Source organism: Anomaloglossus baeobatrachus, chromosome 2 (assembly GCF_048569485.1).
Source record: "Anomaloglossus baeobatrachus isolate aAnoBae1 chromosome 2, aAnoBae1.hap1, whole genome shotgun sequence".
Taxonomy (NCBI): Eukaryota; Metazoa; Chordata; class Amphibia; order Anura; family Aromobatidae; genus Anomaloglossus; species Anomaloglossus baeobatrachus.
In genome coordinates, this window is record NC_134354.1 from 709,031,677 (window position 1) to 709,054,991 (window position 23,315).

At 50.8% G+C, this 23,315-nt stretch overlaps 1 protein-coding gene across 2 annotated transcripts in view; it reads left to right on the forward strand.

Moving 5' to 3' along the window:
• PROSER1 (proline and serine rich 1) overlaps positions 1 to 23,315 on the forward strand; it is a 140,237-nt gene that overhangs the window by 85,199 nt on the left and 31,723 nt on the right. For both annotated transcript variants that reach the window (XM_075337309.1, XM_075337310.1), the window contains exons 8-11: positions 1,917 to 2,010; positions 3,296 to 3,406; positions 10,531 to 10,611; positions 10,722 to 10,800. In XM_075337309.1, coding sequence (XP_075193424.1) covers positions 1,917 to 2,010; positions 3,296 to 3,406; positions 10,531 to 10,611; positions 10,722 to 10,800 — 365 coding nt within the window. The remainder of the gene's footprint in view (positions 1 to 1,916; positions 2,011 to 3,295; positions 3,407 to 10,530; positions 10,612 to 10,721; positions 10,801 to 23,315) is intronic.

A 23,315-nucleotide genomic window follows, 5' to 3' on the forward strand; every position in this document is an offset into this window, starting at 1 on the left:
ACACAGCACTATGGCGGAGCGTGGGGGTCACCAGGGGGAATGGTCTCGGGGCTGAGAGGAAACCTCATAGTTTGGAGGAAGCGATCATCTAAAAACAGAATTCTCGCATTCAAATACATACCGGCACCTGTATATCCACCGTGTAATGTATGAGATTCATCACTGGTGTAGAGGGATTTAATATAAGAATTTCTTTAAAAGTAACAGAGAAATATTTTACAATAGAAATAAAAAAATAACAAGAATTAAATCCAGAGGCGTTTGATTGCATGTGGCCCCTCGTGGGATATGTTAGGTACAAATTAATTTCCAAGGTGTTGGGCGACCCATCATCATAAAAAAGCTTTGGAAGAAAAGAATCCGCTTCAAAACGTTCTGTAAAGTTTCTATAAAAGCTGTTTTTATTATACAGTCACAAGTGTGAGCTTTAGATGACGTCTTGTAAGGTTGATAGAACAAGTGTCCTCACTCCACACACGAGAGATTAGTCTGGGACTCCGACATTACCTATAGCCACGAGTGTCAGACAGCTGCTGCTAAAGCTGAAGAAGATAGCTGCAGCAACGGTGCACTGGATGCACAGAAAGAATTTAGGACATCTTTTATATTGCCATATTTTTCGGACTATAAGACGCACTGGACCATAAGACGCATCCTGGTTTTAGAAGAGGAAAATAGGAAAATAAAATTTTAAGCAAAAAATGTGGTCATGGCACACTGTTATGGGGCGAGGATCTGCTGCTGACACTGTTATAGGGGTAATTTCCCCAAATTCTCTGCTAAGGTACCCCATCCTGGTAATGAGCCTCCTGCCTTGTATATGATCCCGATCTTTGTATACAGTATATGTCCCCCAGCCTGATAAATACCTCCATCCTGATATATACCCCTATCCTGCTATATACCCCCAGCCTGATAAATATCCCCATCCTGCTATATACCCCATCCTGCTATATACCCCCATCCTGCTATATACCCCATCCTGGTATATAGCCTGTATCCTATGGCACAGAAAAAAAATAACATTTATACTCACCCTTCCTCACTCCCTGCAGCATCAATCATCTTCCTCTCTGTCAGCAGCACCGCTGACCTGTGGATCTGTTCCCCTGCAGCATTACGATGTCCTCCTGTCTGCGGCCGCTGATGTGTGCTGAGACTAGCGGTGCGCACAGGGATGACGTCATGGCTGTGCTCACCGCTCTCTACACAAATCAGCGGGCCGGCAGACAGGAGGACATCACGATGCTGCAGGGATTGGTGGCCGGTGGGTATACTTATTCACTACCCCCCGCGCTAATGATGATGCGCGGGGAGCAGTGAATACAGCCGCACATGATCACTCCAGGCTGTAGTTTCCAGTGATGATTACGTGGGCCGGCTCTCTCACCCATCACCCCGCCCACCTGTCAGCGCCGGCTTCAGCGCTGAGAGATGATGGGCGTTCAAAGAACAAATAGGACAAAATAACTGAAAAATCCATTGTGCATAACTATTCCTCCCCCCTAAAGTCAGTACTTTGTAAAGCCTCCTTTTGCAGTAATTACAGCTGCAAGTCTCTTTGGATAAGTCTCTATGGCTTTCCACATCTTACCACTGAGATTTTTGCCCATTTCTCACAGCAAAATTGCTCCAGCTCCTTCGTTATATGGTTTCCTCTGGTGAACAGCAATCTTCAAGTCTGACCACAGATTCTCAATTGAGGTTTAAGCTTTGACTTGACCACTCCAGAGGTGACCATTAATCTGTTCCTTGGTACATCATTAACAGATAATGTCTTATTAGACGGTAGGTTCTATGTGTTATGAGATGGGGGATGGTGCAGGGACTTAGCGACACAGCCGCCTCTGCTGTGCAATGTTTGTTTGGCCTGAATCTTTAGATTGTGATATCTAAAATATATTTAATCCTTTCAGGAATATTCACGATGCATCGAATTATAAGCCGATTGAAGAACTTTTTAAAATAAACCAAACGGAAAAGAAACGCAGCAGAAAAATCCTGGAGCAGGTATATATAAAACAGAAAACAGAATATTGGGGGTTTGGGGGGTTTTCCATAGAAAACATTAAGGCTGTATGCACACCGCATCTTTTTCTGGAGGAACATTCCTAAAAAAGAGTGGCCCATAAAATGAACATGGTGCACAGCAATGTCAAAGCCGCATTGTTGTGTACATGTTCCATTACTGCCGGCATTTTTCTGAAACTGCTTTGCCTGGGAAAACTCTAAATGATGATGGGTGCAAATAACCTTACTATATTAATAGTGTAGTATTGTTAGGGTAAGTAACCAATATCCATTGGTGGGGTCCTAAAACTAGGACCCCAGACATTGCCAGCAGTGATAGGACGGCCCCATGCCACTTTATTTGCTAAGGATTTCACTAGGTGCCATGTCTAAGAGCATTATATCCGATGTTTGGGTTTTGTTTTTTTGTTGTTTTTTTTTTTTTAGTGTAACTTTTAATAGTCAAATATTAATGTAAATGAAAATGTATATGTATGAAGATAGATACTCTCCCCCCCCCCCCCATAGTAATATAAATTATGTCTTACGGTTACAACTTGTGTGGTGGATATACTATGTACTGTGATTGCTGGGATTGATCTCTTGGAAGCCCCCTTATGTTGACTTTCGAATACTGTTTTGTCACTAGTTTAAAGGGCACCTGTCACCAGATTTTTCATGTGTAAACCAAACCTAGCACCTTCAGCAGCGCCCATGCTGCATTCTTAAAGGTGCAGATTATCCCTTAACTCCCACTATACACCCTAGAAATACCTTTTGAAAATGTCCCGCACTATATGTACATTTGGACGTTCCGGTCCGATGGGCTCCTGTCCCTCCTCTCTGCTCTGATAGAAGTCCTCTTGTTTTGATCGATACATTGTAATTCAGACACATCACCGGCTTGCGCAGGCACACTTTGCTCTGCAGGCAAAGTCAAATACATAAGTGCGCATGCGCGAAGATTTTTCCCAGACATGTGGATGACGCAAAAGTAGTCATCCACCTCAAAGGACGAAATTTAGTGGTGTTGTGCACTTATGTATTAGGTACTGCCCACAGTAGGGCAGAGCAAAGTGCGCCTGTGCGAGCCGGCTATGTCTGCACACGCACGAGATTACACCTGGCTATGTGGATGACACAGGAGGCATCATCCATGTCAACCATAACAAGAGAACAGCGATCAGCGTGGAGAGGAGGGACATGAAAAATCTGATGACTGGTTCCCTTTAACCTCGTGGCTTTATTCTGTGAGCACAAACCAATACTATTTGTTTTCTTTAAGGCTGTAAAGAAAGGCTGCAAAGCCCCGAATGCTATGATTTCTTCATGTGGGATGATCCCTGGAAACCCCTACCCTAAGGGAAGACCCAGCCGCACCCATGGAATATTCCCTGTAAGGAAAATGTGACTAGTTACCTCTGTATGTACCATGTATTCTGCCTGGATGAGTCTGCGAAAGGCTTTTATTATAGGGAATGTTTAACCTATAGATTATTCAATAAGTAAATGGATATAGTAGTATAGTAGTAATCATTTTTTCCCAATTTGTTTATCTGATTTTGTATATTTTCTTATACGTTGAGTAATATGTAATATATGTATATACTGTATAAAAAGATATCTGGCTAGTCTCTGTGTCGAGACTCCTAACAGAGGCTGCACGGACCCTTTTGATTTGCATATTTCCCAGGGGGCAATGCACCTAGGATTTCACTGTGTTGTGCGTCCTCGTTGGCTGCCGGCAGTGTTTTCTCTGGCTGGTCTCCCCGAGATCAGTGATTATGTCTTGTTGGTCTACTAGGCATTGCTCCCATCTGGCTAGAATCCTACTCCACACTGAAGAGGGGCAATACCCCGAAACAGCTGTCTGTGGATAGATACCTGGCCTTGGTATTTTCCTTGTCATATCTTTAAACTTGTCAAAGAGTTGGATATTGACTAAAAGGGCCACTTAATATGGTGGTTATGGTGGTCTCCTAAAAAGAGGCACTTCTTGGCTAGGTCCTTCCCGGAGGGATATCTGGCTAGTTTCTGTGTCGAGACTCCTAACGGAGGCTTCACAGAATTTTTTGGTTTAAAAAGTATTTTCTTTGTCGCTCCATTGGGAGACCCAGACAATTGGGTGTATAGCTTCTGCCTCCGGAGGCCACACAAAGTATTACACTTTAAAAAGTGTAACCCCTCCCCTCTGCCTATACACCCTCCCGTGGATCACGGGCTCCTCAGTTTTATGCTTTGTGTGGAAGGAGGCACACATCCACTCATGCATTCTCATATTAGTTATGTCGGTTGGAAGAAAAGAGGGGCCCCCGGCATGTTCCCTTCTCACCCCACTATGTCGGCGGTGTTGTTAAGGTTGAGGTACCCATTGAGGGTACAAAGGCCGGAGCCTCATGCCGTCTCCTTCACCATCCCTTAGCGGCTCTGGGAGAAGTGGGATCCTGAGCGGTCATCCATTTTCTGGGACCGTGCTCCCTCCGCAGCCCCTGTGGGAATCTGCCGGACCGGAATCTATTCAACCTCAGGGACCGGGCCCTGCATCTCAAAGGTACTCTGTGTCCCCATTGGGGACTGTGCAGGGAGCGCACCTTGTTCCCGGACGCTGCGGCAGCTGCTGAATTGAGAAGGCCGGCGGACTTCCGCGCCGACCGTGCCTGCTTGTCGGGCGCGGTCTCAAATTTAGTCCCCGGCTTCATCGCGGCCTAGTCGCAAAAATCCCGCCCCCGGGCCTGCCTGTCAGGGGTAAGGGCGGGACTGCCAACCTGACGTCGGATGTGAGGGCTGGAGCATCCTGCATGTTTCCTCCCCCCTCACTGATCACTGTGGGGACCCCAGATTCCTGCACTTTCCTGGCGCCGCCCACGGCTCCACTCCTCCCCTGAGAGCTCCGGCAGCCATTTTTTGGCATTCTGCCGGTGGAGGATTCTCAGTGAAGAGCTCTGCAGCTCCGGGGGACCTAAGGCAGGGAATCTGGAGGACACACACACTCCGCTTGTTAGCGGTCGGTAAGCCACACCGGTCACCCGGTGCTGGTCCCCCTAGGGTGCCGGAATAGATACGTATTTATATATATATATTTCTGTTCGGTCGGGCTGTATACCCTTTTTTGCCCATATACCCTCAGTGATCATTCTCCTAGGAGACAACAGCATGTCGTCCACAAGGAGCAAAGCTGTTAAGGCACAGGGTTTTTTTGCGGCCTGTACCTCTTGTGGGGCTATGTTACCTGCGGGTTCCACCTACCCTCACTGTGAGCAATGCTCGACCCCTGTTTCGCTTGCTCAGCCGGAGCCTCGGTCACTAGTGGGCCCCTCGGCTCATGTAGACCCCCCTGCTCCCCCTGTCCAGGCGGCAGGGACAGAATTCGCCTCTTTTGCTGAGAAACTCTCTGAGTCACTTTCACAATCCATGGCTCAGTCTATGGACAAATGGTCTGCCAAGCTGCTAGAAGCTTTGCAGTCCAGACCGGTCCTTACACAGGCCCCGGCCCCTGTTGGATCGTCGCCCCCAGGCCACTCTCGGTCCGCGCCGCAGCGCGCTCCCAGGTTGGGCCCTAGGTCTCACGTGGAGGACTCCTGCCCGGACCACAGTCCTAGACAGGCTAAGCGGGCTCGCTGGGAATCTTCCCCGACTTCTTCACGCTGCTCGGGTTCCCAGCTTGAGGACTGTCTGGAGGACGAGGCGGACGTCGCAGCTCAGGGCTCTGACCCTGACGTCGCCCTTAACCTTGATACACCTGAAGGGGACGCCTTAGTAAATGATCTTATCTCGTCCATCAACCAGGGGTTGGATCTCTCTCCCCCGCCTCCTACTGTAGAGGAGTCGGCGTCTCAGCAGGAGAAACACCAGTTTAGGTTCCCCAAACGTACACGTAGTGCGTTTTTCGATCACTCTAACTTCAGAGACGCTGTCCAGAAGCCCAGAGCGGTTCCGGACAAGCGCTTTACTAAGCGCCTCACTGACACGCGTTACCCCTTCCCCTCCGAAGTCGTTAAGGGTTGGGCTCAATGTCCCAAGGTGGATCCTCCAGTCTCTAGATTGGCGGCTAGATCCGTGGTATCGGTTGCAGATGGCTCATCGCTAAAGGATGCCACTGACAGGCAGATAGAGCTCCTGGTGAAGTCGATCTATGAGGCCACGGGCGCGTCTTTTGCCCCGGCCTTTGCAGCCGTGTGGGCACTCCAAGCTATCTCGGCTTGTCTGGCTGAGATTAATGCTGTCACACGCAATTCTGCTCCACAAGTTGCGTCTTTGACTTCTCAAGCGTCAGCTTTTTCTTCCTACGCCATGAACGCAGTCCTAGACTCTGCTAGCCGTACAGCTGTGGCATCCGCTAACTCTGTGGCAGTCCGCAGGGCCATGTGGCTGCGCGAATGGAAGGCAGACTCTGCCTCCAAGAGGTTCTTAACCGGTTTGCCGTTTTCTGGCGACCGCTTGTTTGGCGAACGATTGGATGAGATTATTAAGGAATCCAAGGGAAAGGACTCCTCCTTACCCCAGTCCAAACCTAAGAGACCTCAGCAACGGAAAATACAATCGAGGTTTCGGTCCTTTCGTCCCTCCGCCAAGCCCCAATCCTCTTCGTCCAGCAGGCCGGAGAAAGGCCAGAGGAACTCCTATGCGTGGCGGTCCAAGTCACGCCCCCAAAAGGCCGCAGGAGGCACTGCCTCCAAGGCGGCCTCCTCCTGACTCTCGGCATCCCCTAGCCGCATCCTCGGTCGGTGGCAGGCTCTTCCGCTTTGGAGACGCCTGGTGACCACATGTTCAAGACTGATGGGTGAGAGACATTCTGTCTCACGGTTACAGGATAGAGTTCAGCTCTCGTCCTGCGGCTCGTTTCTTCAGAACCTCTCCGCCCCCCGCTCAGGCCGACGCACTTTTTCAGGCAGTGGACGCTCTGAAGACAGAAGGAGTTGTGATCCCCGTTCCCCTTCAGGAACGTGGTCGCGACTTTTACTCCAACTTGTTCGTGGTGCCAAAAAAGGACGGATCATTCCGTCCCGTTCTGGACCTCAAGCTACTCAACAGACATGTGAGAACCAGACGGTTTCGGATGGAATCTCTCCGATCGGTCATCGCCTCGATGTCACAAGGAGACTTCCTAGCATCGATCGACATCAAGGATGCTTATCTCCACGTGCCGATCGCACCCGAACATCAACGCTTCTTGCGTTTCGCCATCGGGGACGAACACCTTCAGTTCGTGGCATTGCCTTTCGGCCTGGCGACAGCCCCACAGGTTTTCACCAAAGTCATGGCATCCGTTGTGGCGGTCCTTCACTCTCAGGGCCACTCGGTGATTCCCTACTTAGATGATCTCCTAGTCAGGGCCCCTTCTCGGGTGGCGTGTCAACACAGCCTTACCGTCGCTCTGGCGACTCTCCAGCAGTTCGGGTGGATCATCAACTTCCCGAAATCCAAGTTGATAGCGACCCAATCACTGACTTACCTCGGGATGGAGTTTCATACACAGTCAGCGGTAGTCAAGCTACCGCGGGACAAACAGCTTTCTCTGCAGGCAGGGGTGCAATCACTTCTTCGGGGTCAGTCACACCCCTTAAGGCGCCTCATGCACTTCCTGGGGAAGATGGTGGCAGCAATGGAGGCAGTGCCGTTCGCGCAATTCCATCTGCGGCCACTCCAATGGGACATTCTCCGCAAATGGGACAGGAGGTCGGCTTCCCTCGACAGGAACGTCTCTCTTTCCCTTGCAACCAAGACGTCACTTCAGTGGTGGCTCCTTCCCAATTCTCTATCGCAGGGAAAATCCTTCCTACCCCCAACCTGGGCTGTGGTCACCACGGACGCGAGCCTGTCAGGGTGGGGAGCGGTTTTTCTCCACCACAGGGCCCAGGGAACCTGGACTCCGATAGAGTCTTCACTTCAGATCAATGTTCTGGAGATAAGGGCAGTGTATCTAGCCCTATTGGCTTTCCATCAGTGGCTGGAGGGCAGGCAGATCCGTATCCAGTCGGACAACGCCACTGCCGTCGCATACATCAACCACCAAGGCGGCACTCGCAGTCGTCAAGCCTTCCAGGAAGTCCGGCGGATTCTGCAGTGGGTGGAAGCCACAGCCTCCACCATCTCCGCAGTTCACATCCCGGGCGTAGAAAACTGGGAAGCAGATTTTCTCAGTCGTCAGGGCATGGATGCGGGGGAATGGTCTCTGCACCCATAAGTGTTTCGAGAGATCTGTCGCCGCTGGGGAACGCCGGACGTCGATTTCATGGTGTCACGGCACAACAACAAAGTCCCGGCATTCATGGCACGGTCTCAGGATCACAGAGCTCTGGCGGCGGACGCGTTAGTTCAGGATTGGTCGCAGTTTCGACTGCCTTATGTGTTTCCTCCTCTGGCGATGCTGCCCAGTGTGTTACGCAAGATCAGGTCCGACTGCCGTCGCGCCATTCTCGTCGCTCCAGACTGGCCGAGGCGGTCGTGGTACCCGGATCTGTGGCATCTCACGGTGGGTCAACCGTGGGCGCTTCCAGACCGCCCAGACTTGCTGTCACAAGGCCCGTTTTTCCATCTGAATTCCGTGGCCCTCAACCTGACTGTGTGGCCATTGAGTCCTGGCTCCTAGCGTCTTCAGGGTTATCTCAGGATGTCATAGCCACCATGAGACAGGCCAGGAAGCCAACGTCCGCCAAGATCTATTACAGGTCTTGGCAAATCTTCTTATCCTGGTGCTCTGATAACGGTTTTCTTCCATGGCCGTTTGCCTTACCCACTTTTCTTTCATTCCTTCAATCCGGAATGGACAAGGGTTTGTCACTTGGCTCTCTCAAGGGCCAAGTATCGGCGCTCTCCGTATTTTTTCAAAAGCGCCTAGCCAGGCTTCCGCAGGTCCGCACGTTCCTGCAGGGAGTTTGCCACATAGTCCCACCTTACAGGCGTCCGCTGGAACCCTGGGATCTTAACAGGGTACTAACGGCTCTTCAGAAACCACCTTTCGAGCCACTGCGGGATGTCTCTTTATCATGTCTTTCGCAGAAGGTGGCCTTTCTAGTGGCAGTTACATCACTCCGGAGAGTGTCTGAGCTGGCAGCGCTGTCATGCAAAGCCCCCTTCCTGGTGTTTCACCAGGATAAGGTGGTTCTGCATCCGGTCCCGGATTTTCTCCCTAAGGTGGTATCTCCTTTTCATCTCAATCAGGATATCTCCTTGCCTTCATTTTGCCCTAATCCAATTCACCAATGTGAAAAGGATTTGCACTCTTTGGATCTGGTGAGAGCACTCCGACTCTACGTGTCTCGCACGGCGCCCCTGCGTCGTTCAGATGCGCTCTTTGTCCTTGTCGCTGGCCAGCGTAAGGGTTCGCAGGCTTCCAAGTCAACCTTGGCTCGGTGGATCAAGGAACCGATTCTCGAAGCCTACCGTTCTTCTGGGCTTCCGCTTCCTTCAGGGCTGAAAGCCCATTCTACCAGAGCCGTGGGTGCGTCCTGGGCATTGCGGCACCGGGCTACGGCTCAGCAGGTGCGTCAGGCAGCTACGTGGTCTAGTCTGCACGCTTTCACGAAGCACTATCAAGTGCATACCTATGCTTCGGCAGACGCCAGTCTAGGTAGGCGAGTCCTTCAGGCGGCGGTTGCCCACCTGTAAGAGGGGGCCGTTTCGGCTCTTTTTATTGAGGTATTCTTTTACCCACCCAGGGACTGCTTTTGGACGTCCCAATTGTCTGGGTCTCCCAATGGAGCGACAAAGAAGAAGGGAATTTTGTTTACTTACCGTAAATTCCTTTTCTTCTAGCTCCTATTGGGGAGACCCAGCACCCGCCCCTGTTCCCTTCGGGCTGGTTGTTCTTTTCTGTACACATGTTGTTCATGTTGAATTGTTCTTTTGGTTCATGGTTTTCAGTTCTCCGAACATCCTTCGGATTGAATTTACCCTAGACCAATTTATAAGTTTTCTCCTTCCTGCTTTTGCACCAAAACTGAGGAGCCCGTGATCCACGGGAGGGTGTATAGGCAGAGGGGAGGGGTTACACTTTTTAAAGTGTAATACTTTGTGTGTCCTCCGGAGGCAGAAGCTATACACCCAATTGTCTGGGTCTCCCAATAGGAGCTAGAAGAAAAGGAATTTACGGTAAGTAAACAAAATTCCCTTCTTTAACATAAAAATGCTTCATTTTCTTTCTTTTTTTATACTATTCTGCTTTTTCTACTTTTGTCTTCCTTTCTTTTCTCGGCTGATTTATCTTCCTTTCTTTTCTCGGCTGATTTCTTTTTTGTTTTTTTTTTCTCTCGGCTGATTTCTGACCATATGAAAGTTTTGCTGAACTTTGCGATTATTAACCAGCTGAGGGGTGCAAGAAAACCCCAAAAAACTACAAATCACTCCTGCAGAAGGAGCTCACTGACTCCCTTAACTTATTCTGCAGCAATAGTAGACAGTTTAAAGGTGTCCATATTCTTTTGATTTTCATTTGCATCGTAGGAAGAGTTTTGAAGCATGGATAATATTGCTGTAAAATTAGGAATAATCGTGGCCTTTTTTTTTTGTTTGTTTTCTAAGGGAACCCCAATAAAGAAAGAAGGTGAAGATACCAATGAAGGCAAGGGAATTGCAGCCAGGATACTTGGGCCCTGTAAGCCGGTATGTATCAGGACAGAATTCTTTTAAAAAATAATTTTATTGTGGCTAACAATATATTGTACATGTTGTGCTACAAATCTGTTCATTGTTTGTTTTTTTTTCTTTTGCAGCCACCTTCTACTTATAACCCACACAGGCCGGTGCCGTACCCGATTCCGCCGTGTCGGCCTCACCCAACTATTGCACCAAGTAAGACGAGGACAATTGCTTTCTCCAGTATAATATGAGATACAGACTGGGGCGTAAAAATGAATCTGTGTCTAATTACTCTATTTTGCTAGAAGCAGTGAGCATTACTCTATTAATCCCTCTTGATCTGTTAATAATTGCAAGCTGCTACCTCTCCTGATCAATACCAGTATCTCTAAGCCTGCTGCTTAGGCCTTTGACTCATTGCCTTCCTCTTCTCCTCTTGTCACTTTACCCATCATCCAGCGTGCGTCCTCTTCATATATCTGTTGCTCCCTCTTGTGGCATCTTTTTTATGTCTACTTTTGTAACGTAAAGGTGTTGTCCAGGACTTTAACATTGATGGCCTCTTCTTTGCATAGGTTATCAATATCTGATCAGGGGGTATTCAACACTTGGCACCCCGGCTGATCAGCTGTTCCTGTTGCCGGCGGTGCTGCAGAGCTCCATCAACGGTATAGTGGCGGTAGATGGATGCTGCACATTGGTTCGAATAGGAGACTTATGTATAGTACCCGGCCGTGGCCATTATATAGTTGTCGGAGCTGTGCAGCTCTGCAACTGAGCACCTCCAGCCCCTGCCGGCTCTGGGAACAACTAATAGGTGGGAGAACAGGTGTCACACCCTTCCTGATGACATATTGATGACCAATCCTAAGAATAGACCATCCATGTAAAAGTCCCAGACAAATCTTTTAAGATCTGATCTTCTCCTCTTAGACCTTTTATAAGTGTTCTTTGCGTAAGCCGGTCTAGGTCTGGCTTCTGAAATTCTCATCGTTCAGCGACAATCGCAGGGGAAAGTTGGTGCTGCAGTGAAAATGAAGCCTATGATGTGGCCACTGTAATGAATAGGCATCTAGGTAATAAATGGCCCCTGAAGAAGAGCAGCAGATACTTCGAAACGGTTTACTTTGGTCATATAAGGGTGGCTCACAAGTGGGATACTCCTCTCCATGATGTCCTAGTAAGACGTGACCAGATGGCACAGTGTATGAAAGAAAGCTTGCAGGGGCATTATCCAACTGAAAACATTTACGGCCTGTCCATGGGATGATGTCTCGTGAGAGTCCAACCGCTGATCGTGAGAGTGGTGGTCCTGTGCCCCCAGTGTGAATAGTTGTGTACATTGGATCATTACTCCATTCTCTTCCATGGACTTGTTGTAGTGTGATTGTGCATATGTGACAACTTCTCCCATGAACAGTGAATGGGTCACACGTGTGCCGTATTTCACCAGTAACTTGGAGGACTCTGGTCACCAAACTTTTCCAAAACCCCTAACAGCAAATCAATTTAGTTCTTCTGTGATGCCTTGGTTTGCTCTGATGTTACAGTTGTGACTCTACAGTAGAAACAGATATAACAAGAAACTAGTTGCACACATGTATTAAAAGGGGTTATCTGGGACGAACATATTGATGATGGCTCGTTATTAGCAGGTCGTACCTGGCAGCTCATTTATCAGTATCGCTGACGGTTGGATATAAACAGCGCTGCATTGTATAGTGTCCACTCCCAGGTCCTGCACCTCACCTCACATTTAATGGGATGGGACCGGAGCTGCGGGACCCGGGATCAGTCGCTAATCAATGTACGGATTCATACAATGCTCACATCCGCAGGGGATGCTCAGAAAGGATTATGCAGCCTTTCTTACATGGATCATCAAAGTTAACACACTATTCTCATCAGGTCTATGATCTATTTAATGATATATGCCATTTGTATTGTGAAATCTGAAAACAGATCCACTTTAATCTGTGATACTGGACATGTGATTGCTACCGCTGAGACCCATACAATTGTCCTACATAGAGGTGATCCATCACTTCTCTATATGAGATGTCCAAACTGCAGCATTGAGGCAGAGGATGACTGAGGGATGGCCTGTGCGCTTCTCCTGGTGCACGCTTGCTCCGTTGTTTCGGTAACTCCGACAGAACGCTCCATTCTTTCTTTGCCTGGAAGCTTCATGATCTGGTAGGACAAGGGTCTGGGGCTCACAGAGGGGGCTCTGCATTTATGGAATATTCTGTGCGCCCTTTTGAGGTGATGACACTTTATCATCTGTACTTCTTTAATTGATTGTCAGTAACAGGGCCAGCTCCTGTTTTTTGTGGGCCTCACAGACAGTCACATGCATACACACACAGACACACACAGATTCGTACACATACAGGCATACGTACATATACATATTTGAAGACAAATTCAGAAAAATAAATATAAACAGACATAAATCTGTGATCTACATAGATATACATAGATATACAAGTCATATATATACACAGACGCATTACAGGTGTTATTAATATGGAGAAGCTGGCAGCAGCCTTACTCACCTCCCCGCTTGTCTCCGTCCAGCTCCTCCAGGGCATGTTTCTGTGCAGGCCGCGCTGCGTAATAACCATCTATAACAGACATGGATGCACACAGTACGCACTGACACTGCTGTATATACATCACAGGAGGGGCTGAGGGCAAGTATATCACAGGAAGCATAGACCACACTGAAGGTGCATACACGTTACTGGGGTCACTGGGGGGCATATACATTGCTGGGGGTGCATAGACACCACTGGGGTAGCTTGCACTTTACTTGGGGGCATACAAGTTACTGGGGGATGTTGGGGCCTGGGATGCATATACATACTGGCCCTTGGGCATACTTATTACTGAGCCGGCGCTGAGGGGCATACACATACTGGCCAGTGGGGTATACACATACTGGCACTGGGGGTTTGTGTGGGCATACACATATTGGCCCTAGGATCTTGTGGGGCATACACATACTGGCCCTGAGGACGCTGGGGGCATATGCAGGTAGGCAGCAGCACTGGTGGACACAGCCGCTCCTCTTCATCTGTGGGACAGGAGCACATTGCGTGCTATATTCGCCCACAGATGAACCTCTGCCTGCAACGCATGTGCACATGCCAGCCGGTGCACTGTCTGCGGTCCCCGAAAATCTGCCCGGGGCTGCAGGAAAGACAGTGACCGAACTACTGCTGCCAACTGCTGTCCAGGGCCCCAGCACTTGCCCAGGTGCGCTGGGTGCTGACGCCGGCCCTGGACAGTAAGTGATCATTCTTATATCAGTTTATAACGGACGAGTGCTATCTGTTTTTTTCATGGGCTAAACAGGATAGTACACAAGGACACCCTTTCGACATCATATATTAGAAATGGTTAACCCCTCTAGAAGCATTATAATAGACCAGAGAAAAGGAGGGGGATATAATAACCAATGTCAAGTGTTTGAAAAAGTCACTTCAACCTGGATCAGGTGAGAAAATATATATAATCTTTATTAGGTACAAAAAGATACAGATTAAAACACACCAAGGACAGTGATCCAAAGGATTACACAGAATTAAGGTATAAAACCAGGTGAAAAGGTAAAAACCCAGAGCACAAATAGGGGCAGTCAGGTCAGAGGGATCACCATGAGAAGCAGGGGCAAAATCAGCCCAAACATGTGAAGGATGAATCCCAGTGGAATACACATGTAAACATAATACCAGCAGATAGCTTACTTACTCATGGTGAAGCCTCAGCAGACCAGACGCCACCGCACCCCAACGCGTTTCGTGGTCTTCAGGGTAGTGCGTGTTTTTTCATGGATAGCTCTTATACCTGTTTGATAATCTCTTAGTGTTTACATGTCTGTGATTCCCTTTGGGGACCAAGTGGGCTGTGCAAAATCAGAGACGTATACAATATTGATCCAAGTGTCGGATCAAACTATGGAATGCAAGTCTTTAGGAACTTGAAATAATCATACACCACATGGATGATATCAGAGCACTGTCCTTTTTTCACTGACTGATAGAAAGTTGAAAAACTTTTTTTTCTCTCTAATCAGTTAAAATATTGAGTGCTAAAAATCACTGGTGAAGCTGTAAGTTTTTTAAACTGACATCGGAATTAGGCCTACGCCTGGCCTTGATGATGTGATTTAAGAACTTACCCAAGATTCTCTACTAGGACCTGACAACTGCAGCACAGAAAACACTACAGCTACTTGCCACTGCAGTTGTCAGCTGTACTATAGCGGCAGGCCCTGCCCCGACGTGTTGTGATATAGCGGACAGTGTGGGAATATCTGCAAGGAATAACACCTCGTGAAACACATCAGTCTAGTCCTAGTACCACTCAGAAAGAGTATCCAAACTACAAATGGTTATCCAGACCTCAATCCTGCCCTGTCCCTAGTATGACACGAACTGATGTGCCCTAATACAAACAGCATAACAAAGGGGAACATTTTCAGATAATGGCTAGAGGAAGTGATGAGAGGCCAAATAATCTAATAAACAAGCCAACCCAAACATTTGCCTCATGGCTTTCTTCTTGCCACTCTTCCATAAAGGCTAGATTTGTGGAGTGTAAGACTTAATAGTTGTTCTGTGGACAGATTCTCCCACCTGAGCTGTGATCTCTGCAGCTCCTCCAGAGTGACCATGGGCCTCTTGGCTGCTTCTGTAATTAGTGCTCTCCTTGCCTGGGATGTCAGTTTAGGTGGACGGCCATGTGTTGGTAGGTTTCCAGTTGTGACATATTCCTTCCTTTCTTTGTCGCTCCATTGGGAGACCCAGACAATCGGGTGTAAAGCTTCTGCCTCCGGAGGCCACACAAAGTATTACACTCAAAAGTGTAACCCCTCCCCTCTGCCTATACACCCTCCCGTGCCTCACGGGCTCCTCAGTTTTATGCTTTGTGTGGAAGGAGGCACACATCCACTCATGCATTCCCATTTTAGTCAGCAGCAGCTGCTGATGTTATCGGTTGGAAGAAAAGAGGGCTCCCACGGGGCCCCCGGCATGCTCCCTTCTCACCCCACTACGTCGGCGGTGCTGTTAAGGTTGAGGTACCCATTGCGGGTACAGAGGCTGGAGCCACATGTCGTATTTCCTTCACCATCCCTTGGGGGCTCTGGGAGAAGTGGGATCCTGAGCGGTCATCCAGGTACTGGGACCGTGCTCCCTCCGCAGCCCCAGTGTGGAATCTGCCGGACCGGAGTATTTTCTTTATCAGGGACCGGGCCCTGCATCTGTCAGGTACTCTGTGTCCCCATGGGGACGGTTCATGGAGCGCCTGGCACCCGGACGCTGCAAGGGCTGCTAGGCCGTGAAAGCCGGGGGACTTCCGCGCCTGTTTGTTGGCCGCGGTCATAAATTTAGTCCCCGGCTTCAGTTGCGGCCTACTTGCAAAATCTCGCCCCCGGACCTGTCTGTCAGGGTAGGGGCGGGACAGCCGACCGGACGCTGCCTGGGACACACAGCGGCTGCTGATCCGTGAAAGCCGGGGGACTTCCGCGCCGACCGCGCCTGCTTGTCGTCCGCGGTCATAAATTTAGTCCCCGGCTTCAGTTGCGGCCTACTGGCAAGACTCCCGCCCCCGGACCTGTCTGTCAGGGTAGGGGCGGGACAGCCGTCCTGACGTCGGCAGTGAGGGCCGGAGCATCCTGTATGCTTCCTCCCCCCTCTTTGATCACAATAGGGACCCCAGATTCCCGCACTTTTTCCTGGTGCCGCCCACCGCTCCACTCCCCCTCTGAGAGCTCCAGCAGCCATTTTTTTCAGACATTCTGCGCTGAAGAATCATCAGGAAAGAGCTCTTCACCGCTGGGAGACCTGGAGCAGGGAATCTGGAGGACACACACGCCGCTTTTTAGCGGTCGGTAAGCCACACCGGTCATCCGGTGCTGGTCCCCCTGGGTTGCCTGAATAGATACGTATTATATATCTTTATATATATATATATATATATATATATATAGATCTCTGTTCGGCCGGGCTGTATACTCTTCCCTTATACCCTCTGTGATCACTCTCCTGGGACACAACAGCATGTCGTCCACAAGGAGCAAGAGCGCTAAGGCACAGGGTTTCTTTGCGACCTGTACCTCTTGTGGGGCTATGTTGCCTGCGGGTTCCACCTACCCTCACTGTGAGCAATGCTCGACCCCTGTTACACTGACTCAGCCGGAGCCGGGACCACTTGTGGGCCCCTCGGTTCAGGTAGACCCCCATGCTACCACTGTCCAGGCGGCAGGGACAGAGTTTGCAGTGTTTGCTGAGAAGCTCTTTGAGTCACTTTCACAATCCATGGCTAAGTCTATGGACAAATGGTCTGCCAAGCTGCTAGAAGCCTTGCAGTCCAGACCGGTCCTTACACAGACCCAGGACACTGTTGGATCGGCGCCTCCAGGTCCCTCTCGGTCCACGCCGCAGCGCGCTCCCGGGGTGGGCTCTAGGTTTCACGTGGAGGACTCCTCCACGGTCCACAGCCCCAGACCAGCTAAGCGGGCCCGATTGGAATCATCAGCTTCATCACGCTGCTCAGGTTCCCGGCTGGAGGACTCGCTGGAGGACGAGGCGGAGGTCGCAGCTCAGGGCTCTGACCATGACGTTGCCCTCAACCTTGATACACCTGAAGGGGACGCCTTAGTAAATGATCTTTTCTTCGGCGCTCTATTGGGAGACCCAGACGATTGGGTGTATAGCACTGCCTCCGGAGGCCACACAAAGCAATTACACTAAAAAGTGTAAGGCCCCTCCCCTTCTGGCTATACACCCCCAGTGGGATCACTGGCTCACCAGTTTTCTGCTTTGTGCGAAGGAGGTCAGACATCCACGCATAGCTCCACTGTTTGTAGTCAGCAGTAGCTGCTGGCTATATCGGATGGAAGAAAAGAGGGCCCATATGGGGCCCCCAGCATGCTCCCTTCTCACCCGCGGTGGTGCTTGTAAGGTTGAGGTACCTATTGCTGGTACAGAGGCTGGAGCCCACATGCTGTTTTCCTTCCACATCCCCTGGAGGGCTCTGTGGAAGTGGGATCTTGCCGGCCCCCAAGCCCTGGGGCCGGGCTCCATCCACAGACCCAGAGAACCTGCTGGATTTGGAGCGGGAGTGCCGTTCAGGGACAAGGCCCTGCAACTTTCAGGTACTCTGTGTCCCCGGCAGGCACGGACACTCTCAAGGCTTGCTGAGCGTTATAGTGCGCCGGGGACAGTAGCGCTGTGCGCTGGGGTTAGGTCACTGCAGCTTTGCTGAGTGACGTTACATGTTGGGAACTACTGCGCCGACCGCTCCTGGAGCGGCGGCGCAGCTGCGACTTGTGGTGCGCCGGGGACTTTGCGCCGACCGCGCTTTTACGGCGGCGGCGCTTCTAACTTTAGCCCCCGGCTTCTGCGGCCTAGCGCCGCTTCGTTCCCGCCATCACCCTGTCAATCAGGGTAGGGGAGAGACGCTGCTCAATTGGCAGCGCCGAGGGCTGGAGCTTTATTTACATGCTCCAGCCCTCTCACTAGGCACAGTGGGAAGCAGGCTTCCTGCTCTTCGTCTGTATACGCCCAGGGCCCGCCCCCCCTCTCCACAAGGACGCCGGCAGCCATTACACATGCAGTCTGGCTGGGGAAAGGCAGCAGGCTCTGGGAGACCCAGACTAAAGGGATTTCGGCGACCACACACCCGCTCCTAAGCGGGCGGTAAGCAGCACATTAGTGCTGGCCCCACTAGTGCCTCAGTGTTATATTAGTGTACTTTTTTCTTGGTACCATATATATATATATAGTTGCACTGTAAGGTCGCTTCTTGGCTGGACACCCTGTACTGCTCTGAGGAGGCAGCAACATGTCATCCGCAAAACGCAAGGGTGCCAAGGCACAGGCTGTGTACACTGCTTGTACAGCATGTGGGGCTAATCTACCAGCAGGCTCCAACGACTCTCATTGTGTGCAATGTTCAGTCCCAGTGGCACTTCGTCAGCCAGAGCCTATGGTGGTAGTGGCCCAGGCAGAGACGCCTGTGAACCCTGCCCCGGTGACGGGGACAGACTTTGCAGTTTTTGCCGATAAAATGTCTGTGACTATGACAAAAATCCTGGAGACCTTGCAGTCCAGGCCAGTTACTCAGACCATGGACACCGCTGTGCCTATGTTCCCCGGTCCCCCTCAGTTGGAACTAATCCGTACTTCAAGGGGGTCTCAAGCATCACAGGCTGAAGTCTCTGACTCAGATGACAGTCCCAGGCAGCCTAAGCGAGCTCGCTGGGAAAGACCCTCGACGTCATCACACTGCTCAGGGTCTCAGCGAGCAGAGTCTCTCTGTGATGAGACTGAGGACGGTGATCAGGATTCTAATCCTGAGGCCCCTCTCAATCTGGATGCCCCTGATGGTGACGCCATGGTTAATGACCTTATATCGGCAATTAATAGGCTGTTGGATATTTCTCCCCCAGCTCCTTCAGCAGAGGAGGCAGCTGCACAGCAGGAGAAGTTCCATTTCCTGTATCCCAAGCGTAAATTAAGTGCTTTTTTGGACCACTCTGACTTCAGAGAATCAATCCAGAAACACGACGCTCATCCAGACAAGCGTTTCTCTAAACGTTCTAAGGATACCCGTTATCCTTTTCCCTCTGAGGTGGCCAAACGCTGGACCCAGTGTCCAAAGGTGGATCCCCCAATTTCCAAGCTTGCGGCTAGATCCATAGTCGCAGTAGAGGATGGCGCTTCACTTAAAGATGCCAACGACAGACAGATGGACCTTTGGTTGAAATCTGTCTATGAAGCTATCGGCGCGTCGTTTGCTCCAGCATTCGCGGCCGTGTGGGCACTCCAAGCTATTTCAGCTGGTTTAGCACAGGTGGATGCTATCATACATCCAGCAGTACCGCAGGTGGCGTCCCTAACTTCGCAAATGTCTGCGTTTGCGACCTATGCTATCAATGCTGTCTTAGAATCTACGAGCCGTACCGCTATGGCGTCCGCCAATTCTGTGGTTTTGCGCAGAGCCTTGTGGTTAAAGGACTGGAAAGCAGATGCTGGTTCCAAAAAATGCTTAACCAGCTTGCCATTATCTAGAGACAGACTGTTTGGTGAGCCATTGGCTGAAATCATAAAACAGTCCAAGGGTAAGGACTCTTCCTTACCACAGCCCAGAGCAAGTAAACCTCAACAGAAAAAGTGGCAGTCGAGGTTTCGCTCCTTTCGAGGCTCGGGCAAGGCCCAATTCTCCTCGTCCAAAAGGACTCAGAAAGAACAAGGGAGCTCAGATTCCTGGCGGGCTCACTCACGCCCCAGGAAAGCAAATGGAGGAACCGCTTCCAAAGCGGCTACCTCATGACTTTCGGCCTCCTCCCTCCGCATCCTCGGTCGGTGGCAGGCTCTCCCGCTTTTGCGACATTTGGCTGTCACAGGTCAAAGACCGGTGGGTAACAGACATTTTGTCTCGCGGGTACAGAATCGAGTTCAGTTCTCGGCCTCCACTTCGGTTCTTCAGAACCTCCCCACACCCCAACCGAGCAGATGCCCTGCTGCAGGCGGTGGACTCTCTAAGAGCAGAAGGAGTCGTGATCCCTGTCCCCCCTCAGGAACGGGGGCGAGGATTTTACTCCAATCTCTTTGTCGTTCCAAAAAAGGACGGCTCCTTCCGTCCTGTTCTGGACCTAAAACTGCTCAACAAGCATGTGAACGCCAGGCGGTTCCGGATGGAATCCCTCCGCTCAGTCATTGCCTCAATGTCTCAAGGAGATTTCCTAGCATCAATAGACATCAAAGATGCTTATCTCCACGTGCCGATTGCTACAGAGCACCAACGCTTTCTACGCTTCGTGATAGGAGACGACCATCTTCAGTTCGTAGCTCTGCCATTTGGTCTGGCGACAGCCCCTCGGGTGTTCACCAAGATCATGGCGGCAGTGGTAGCAGTCTTGCACTCTCACGGACACTCTGTGATCCCTTACTTGGACGATCTACTGGTCAAGGCACCCTCTCAAGAGGCATGCCAACTCAGCCTGAATGTTGCACTGGAGACTCTCCAGGCGTTCGGGTGGATCATCAACTTCCCAAAGTCAAATCTGTCACCGACCCAATCACTAACGTATCTTGGCATGGAGTTTCATACTCTCTCAGCGATAGTGAAGCTTCCGCTGGACAAGCAGCGGTCTCTACAGACTGGGGTGCAGGCTCTCCTTCAAAGTCAGTCGCACTCCTTAAGACGCCTCATGCACTTCCTCGGGAAGATGGTGGCGGCAATAGAGGCGGTTCCGTTTGCGCAGTTTCATCTGCGTCCACTTCAATGGGACATTCTCCGCCAATGGGACGGGAAGTCAACATCCCTGGACAGGAAAGTCTCCCTTTCCCAGACGGCCAAGGACTCTCTGCAGTGGTGGCTCCTTTCCACCTCATTATCACAGGGAAGATCCTTCCTACCACCGTCCTGGGTGGTGGTCACGACAGACGCGAGTCTGTCAGGGTGGGGAGCAGTGTTTCTCCACCACAGGGCTCAGGGTACGTGGACTCAGCAGGAGTCCACCCTTCAGATCAATGTTCTGGAAATCAGAGCAGTGTATCTTGCCCTACTAGCCTTCCAACAGTGGCTGGAAGGGAAGCAGATCCGAATTCAATCGGACAACTCCACAGCGGTGGCATACATCAATCACCAAGGGGGGACACGCAGTCGGCAAGCCTTCCAGGAAGTCCGGCGGATTATGATGTGGGTGGAAGCCACGGCCTCCACCATATCCGCGGTTCACATCCCCGGCGTAGAAAACTGGGAAGCAGACTTCCTCAGTCGCCAGGGCATGGACGCAGGGGAATGGTCCCTTCACCCGGACGTGTTTCAGGAAATCTGTCGCCGATGGGGAAGGCCGGACGTCGACCTAATGGCGTCCCGGCACAACAACAAGGTCCCAACCTTCATGGCACGGTCTCGCGATCAAAGAGCTCTAGCAGCAGACGCCCTAGTGCAAGATTGGTCGCAGTTCCGGCTCCCTTATGTGTTTCCACCTCTGGCACTCTTGCCCAGAGTGTTACGCAAGATCAGATCCGACTGCAGCCACGTCATACTCGTCGCTCCAGACTGGCCGAGGAGGGCGTGGTATCCGGATCTGTGGCATCTCACGGTCGGCCAACCGTGGGCACTACCAGACCGACCAGACTTACTGTCCCAAGGGCCTTTTTTCCATCGGAATTCTGCGGCCCTGAACCTGACTGTGTGGCCATTGAGTCCTGGATCCTAGCGTCTTCAGGCTTACCCCAAGGGGTCGTTGCCACCATGAGACAGGCTAGGAAACCCACGTCTGCTAAGATCTACCACAGAACGTGGAGGATATTCTTATCCTGGTGCTCTGCTCAGGAAGTGTCTCCCTGGCCATTTGCATTGCCTACCTTTCTTTCTTTCCTGCAATCTGGGTTAGAAAAAGGTTTGTCGCTCGGCTCCCTTAAAGGACAAGTCTCGGCGCTATCCGTCTTTTTTCAGAAGCGTCTAGCACGACTTTCTAAGGTGCGCACGTTCCTACAGGGGGTTTGCCATATCGTTCCCCCGTACAAGCGGCCGTTAGATCCATGGGATCTGAACAGGGTACTAGTTGCCCTCCAGAAGCCGCCCTTCGAGCCTCTGAGGGAGGTTTCACTTTCTAGACTATCACAGAAAGTGGCTTTTCTGGTAGCGATCACATCTCTTCGGAGAGTGTCTGAGCTAGCAGCGCTGTCTTCCAAGGCTCCCTTCCTGGTCTTCCACCAGGACAAGGTAGTGCTGCGCCCCATTCAGGAGTTTCTCCCGAAGGTGGTATCCTCTTTTCATCTTAATCAGGATATCTCTTTGCCTTCGTTTTGTCCTCATGCAGTTCATCGGTATGAGAAGGATTTACATTTGTTAGATCTGGTGAGAGCACTCAGAATCTACATTTCCCGCACGGCGCCCCTGCGCCGTTCGGATGCACTCTTTGTCCTTGTCGCTGGTAAGCGCAAAGGGTCGCAGGCTTCTAAGGCCACCCTGGCTCGATGGATCAAAGAACCAATTCTTGAAGCCTACCGTTCTGCTGGGCTTCCGGTTCCATCAGGGCTGAAGGCCCATTCTACCAGAGCCGTGGGTGCGTCCTGGGCATTGCGACACCAGGCTACGGCTCAACAGGTGTGCCAGGCAGCTACCTGGTCGAGTCTGCACACTTTCACCAAACATTATCAGGTGCATACCTATGCTTCGGCGGACGCCAGCCTAGGTAGAAGAGTCCTGCAGGCGGCAGTTGCCTCCCCGTAGGGGAGGGCTGTCTTGCAGCTCTAACATGAGGTATTTCTTTACCCACCCAGGGACAGCTTTTGGACGTCCCAATCGTCTGGGTCTCCCAATAGAGCGCCGAAGAAGAAGGGAATTTTGTTACTTACCGTAAATTCCTTTTCTTCTAGCTCTTATTGGGAGACCCAGCACCCGCCCTGTTGTCCTTCGGGATTTTTGGTTTGTTTGCGGGTACACATGTTGTTCATGTTGAACGGTTTTCAGTTCTCCGATGTTACTCGGAGTGAATTTGTTTAAACCAGTTATTGGCTTTCCTCCTTCTTGCTTTTGCACTAAAACTGGTGAGCCAGTGATCCCACTGGGGGTGTATAGCCAGAAGGGGAGGGGCCTTACACTTTTTAGTGTAATTGCTTTGTGTGGCCTCCGGAGGCAGTGCTATACACCCAATCGTCTGGGTCTCCCAATAAGAGCTAGAAGAAAAGGAATTTACG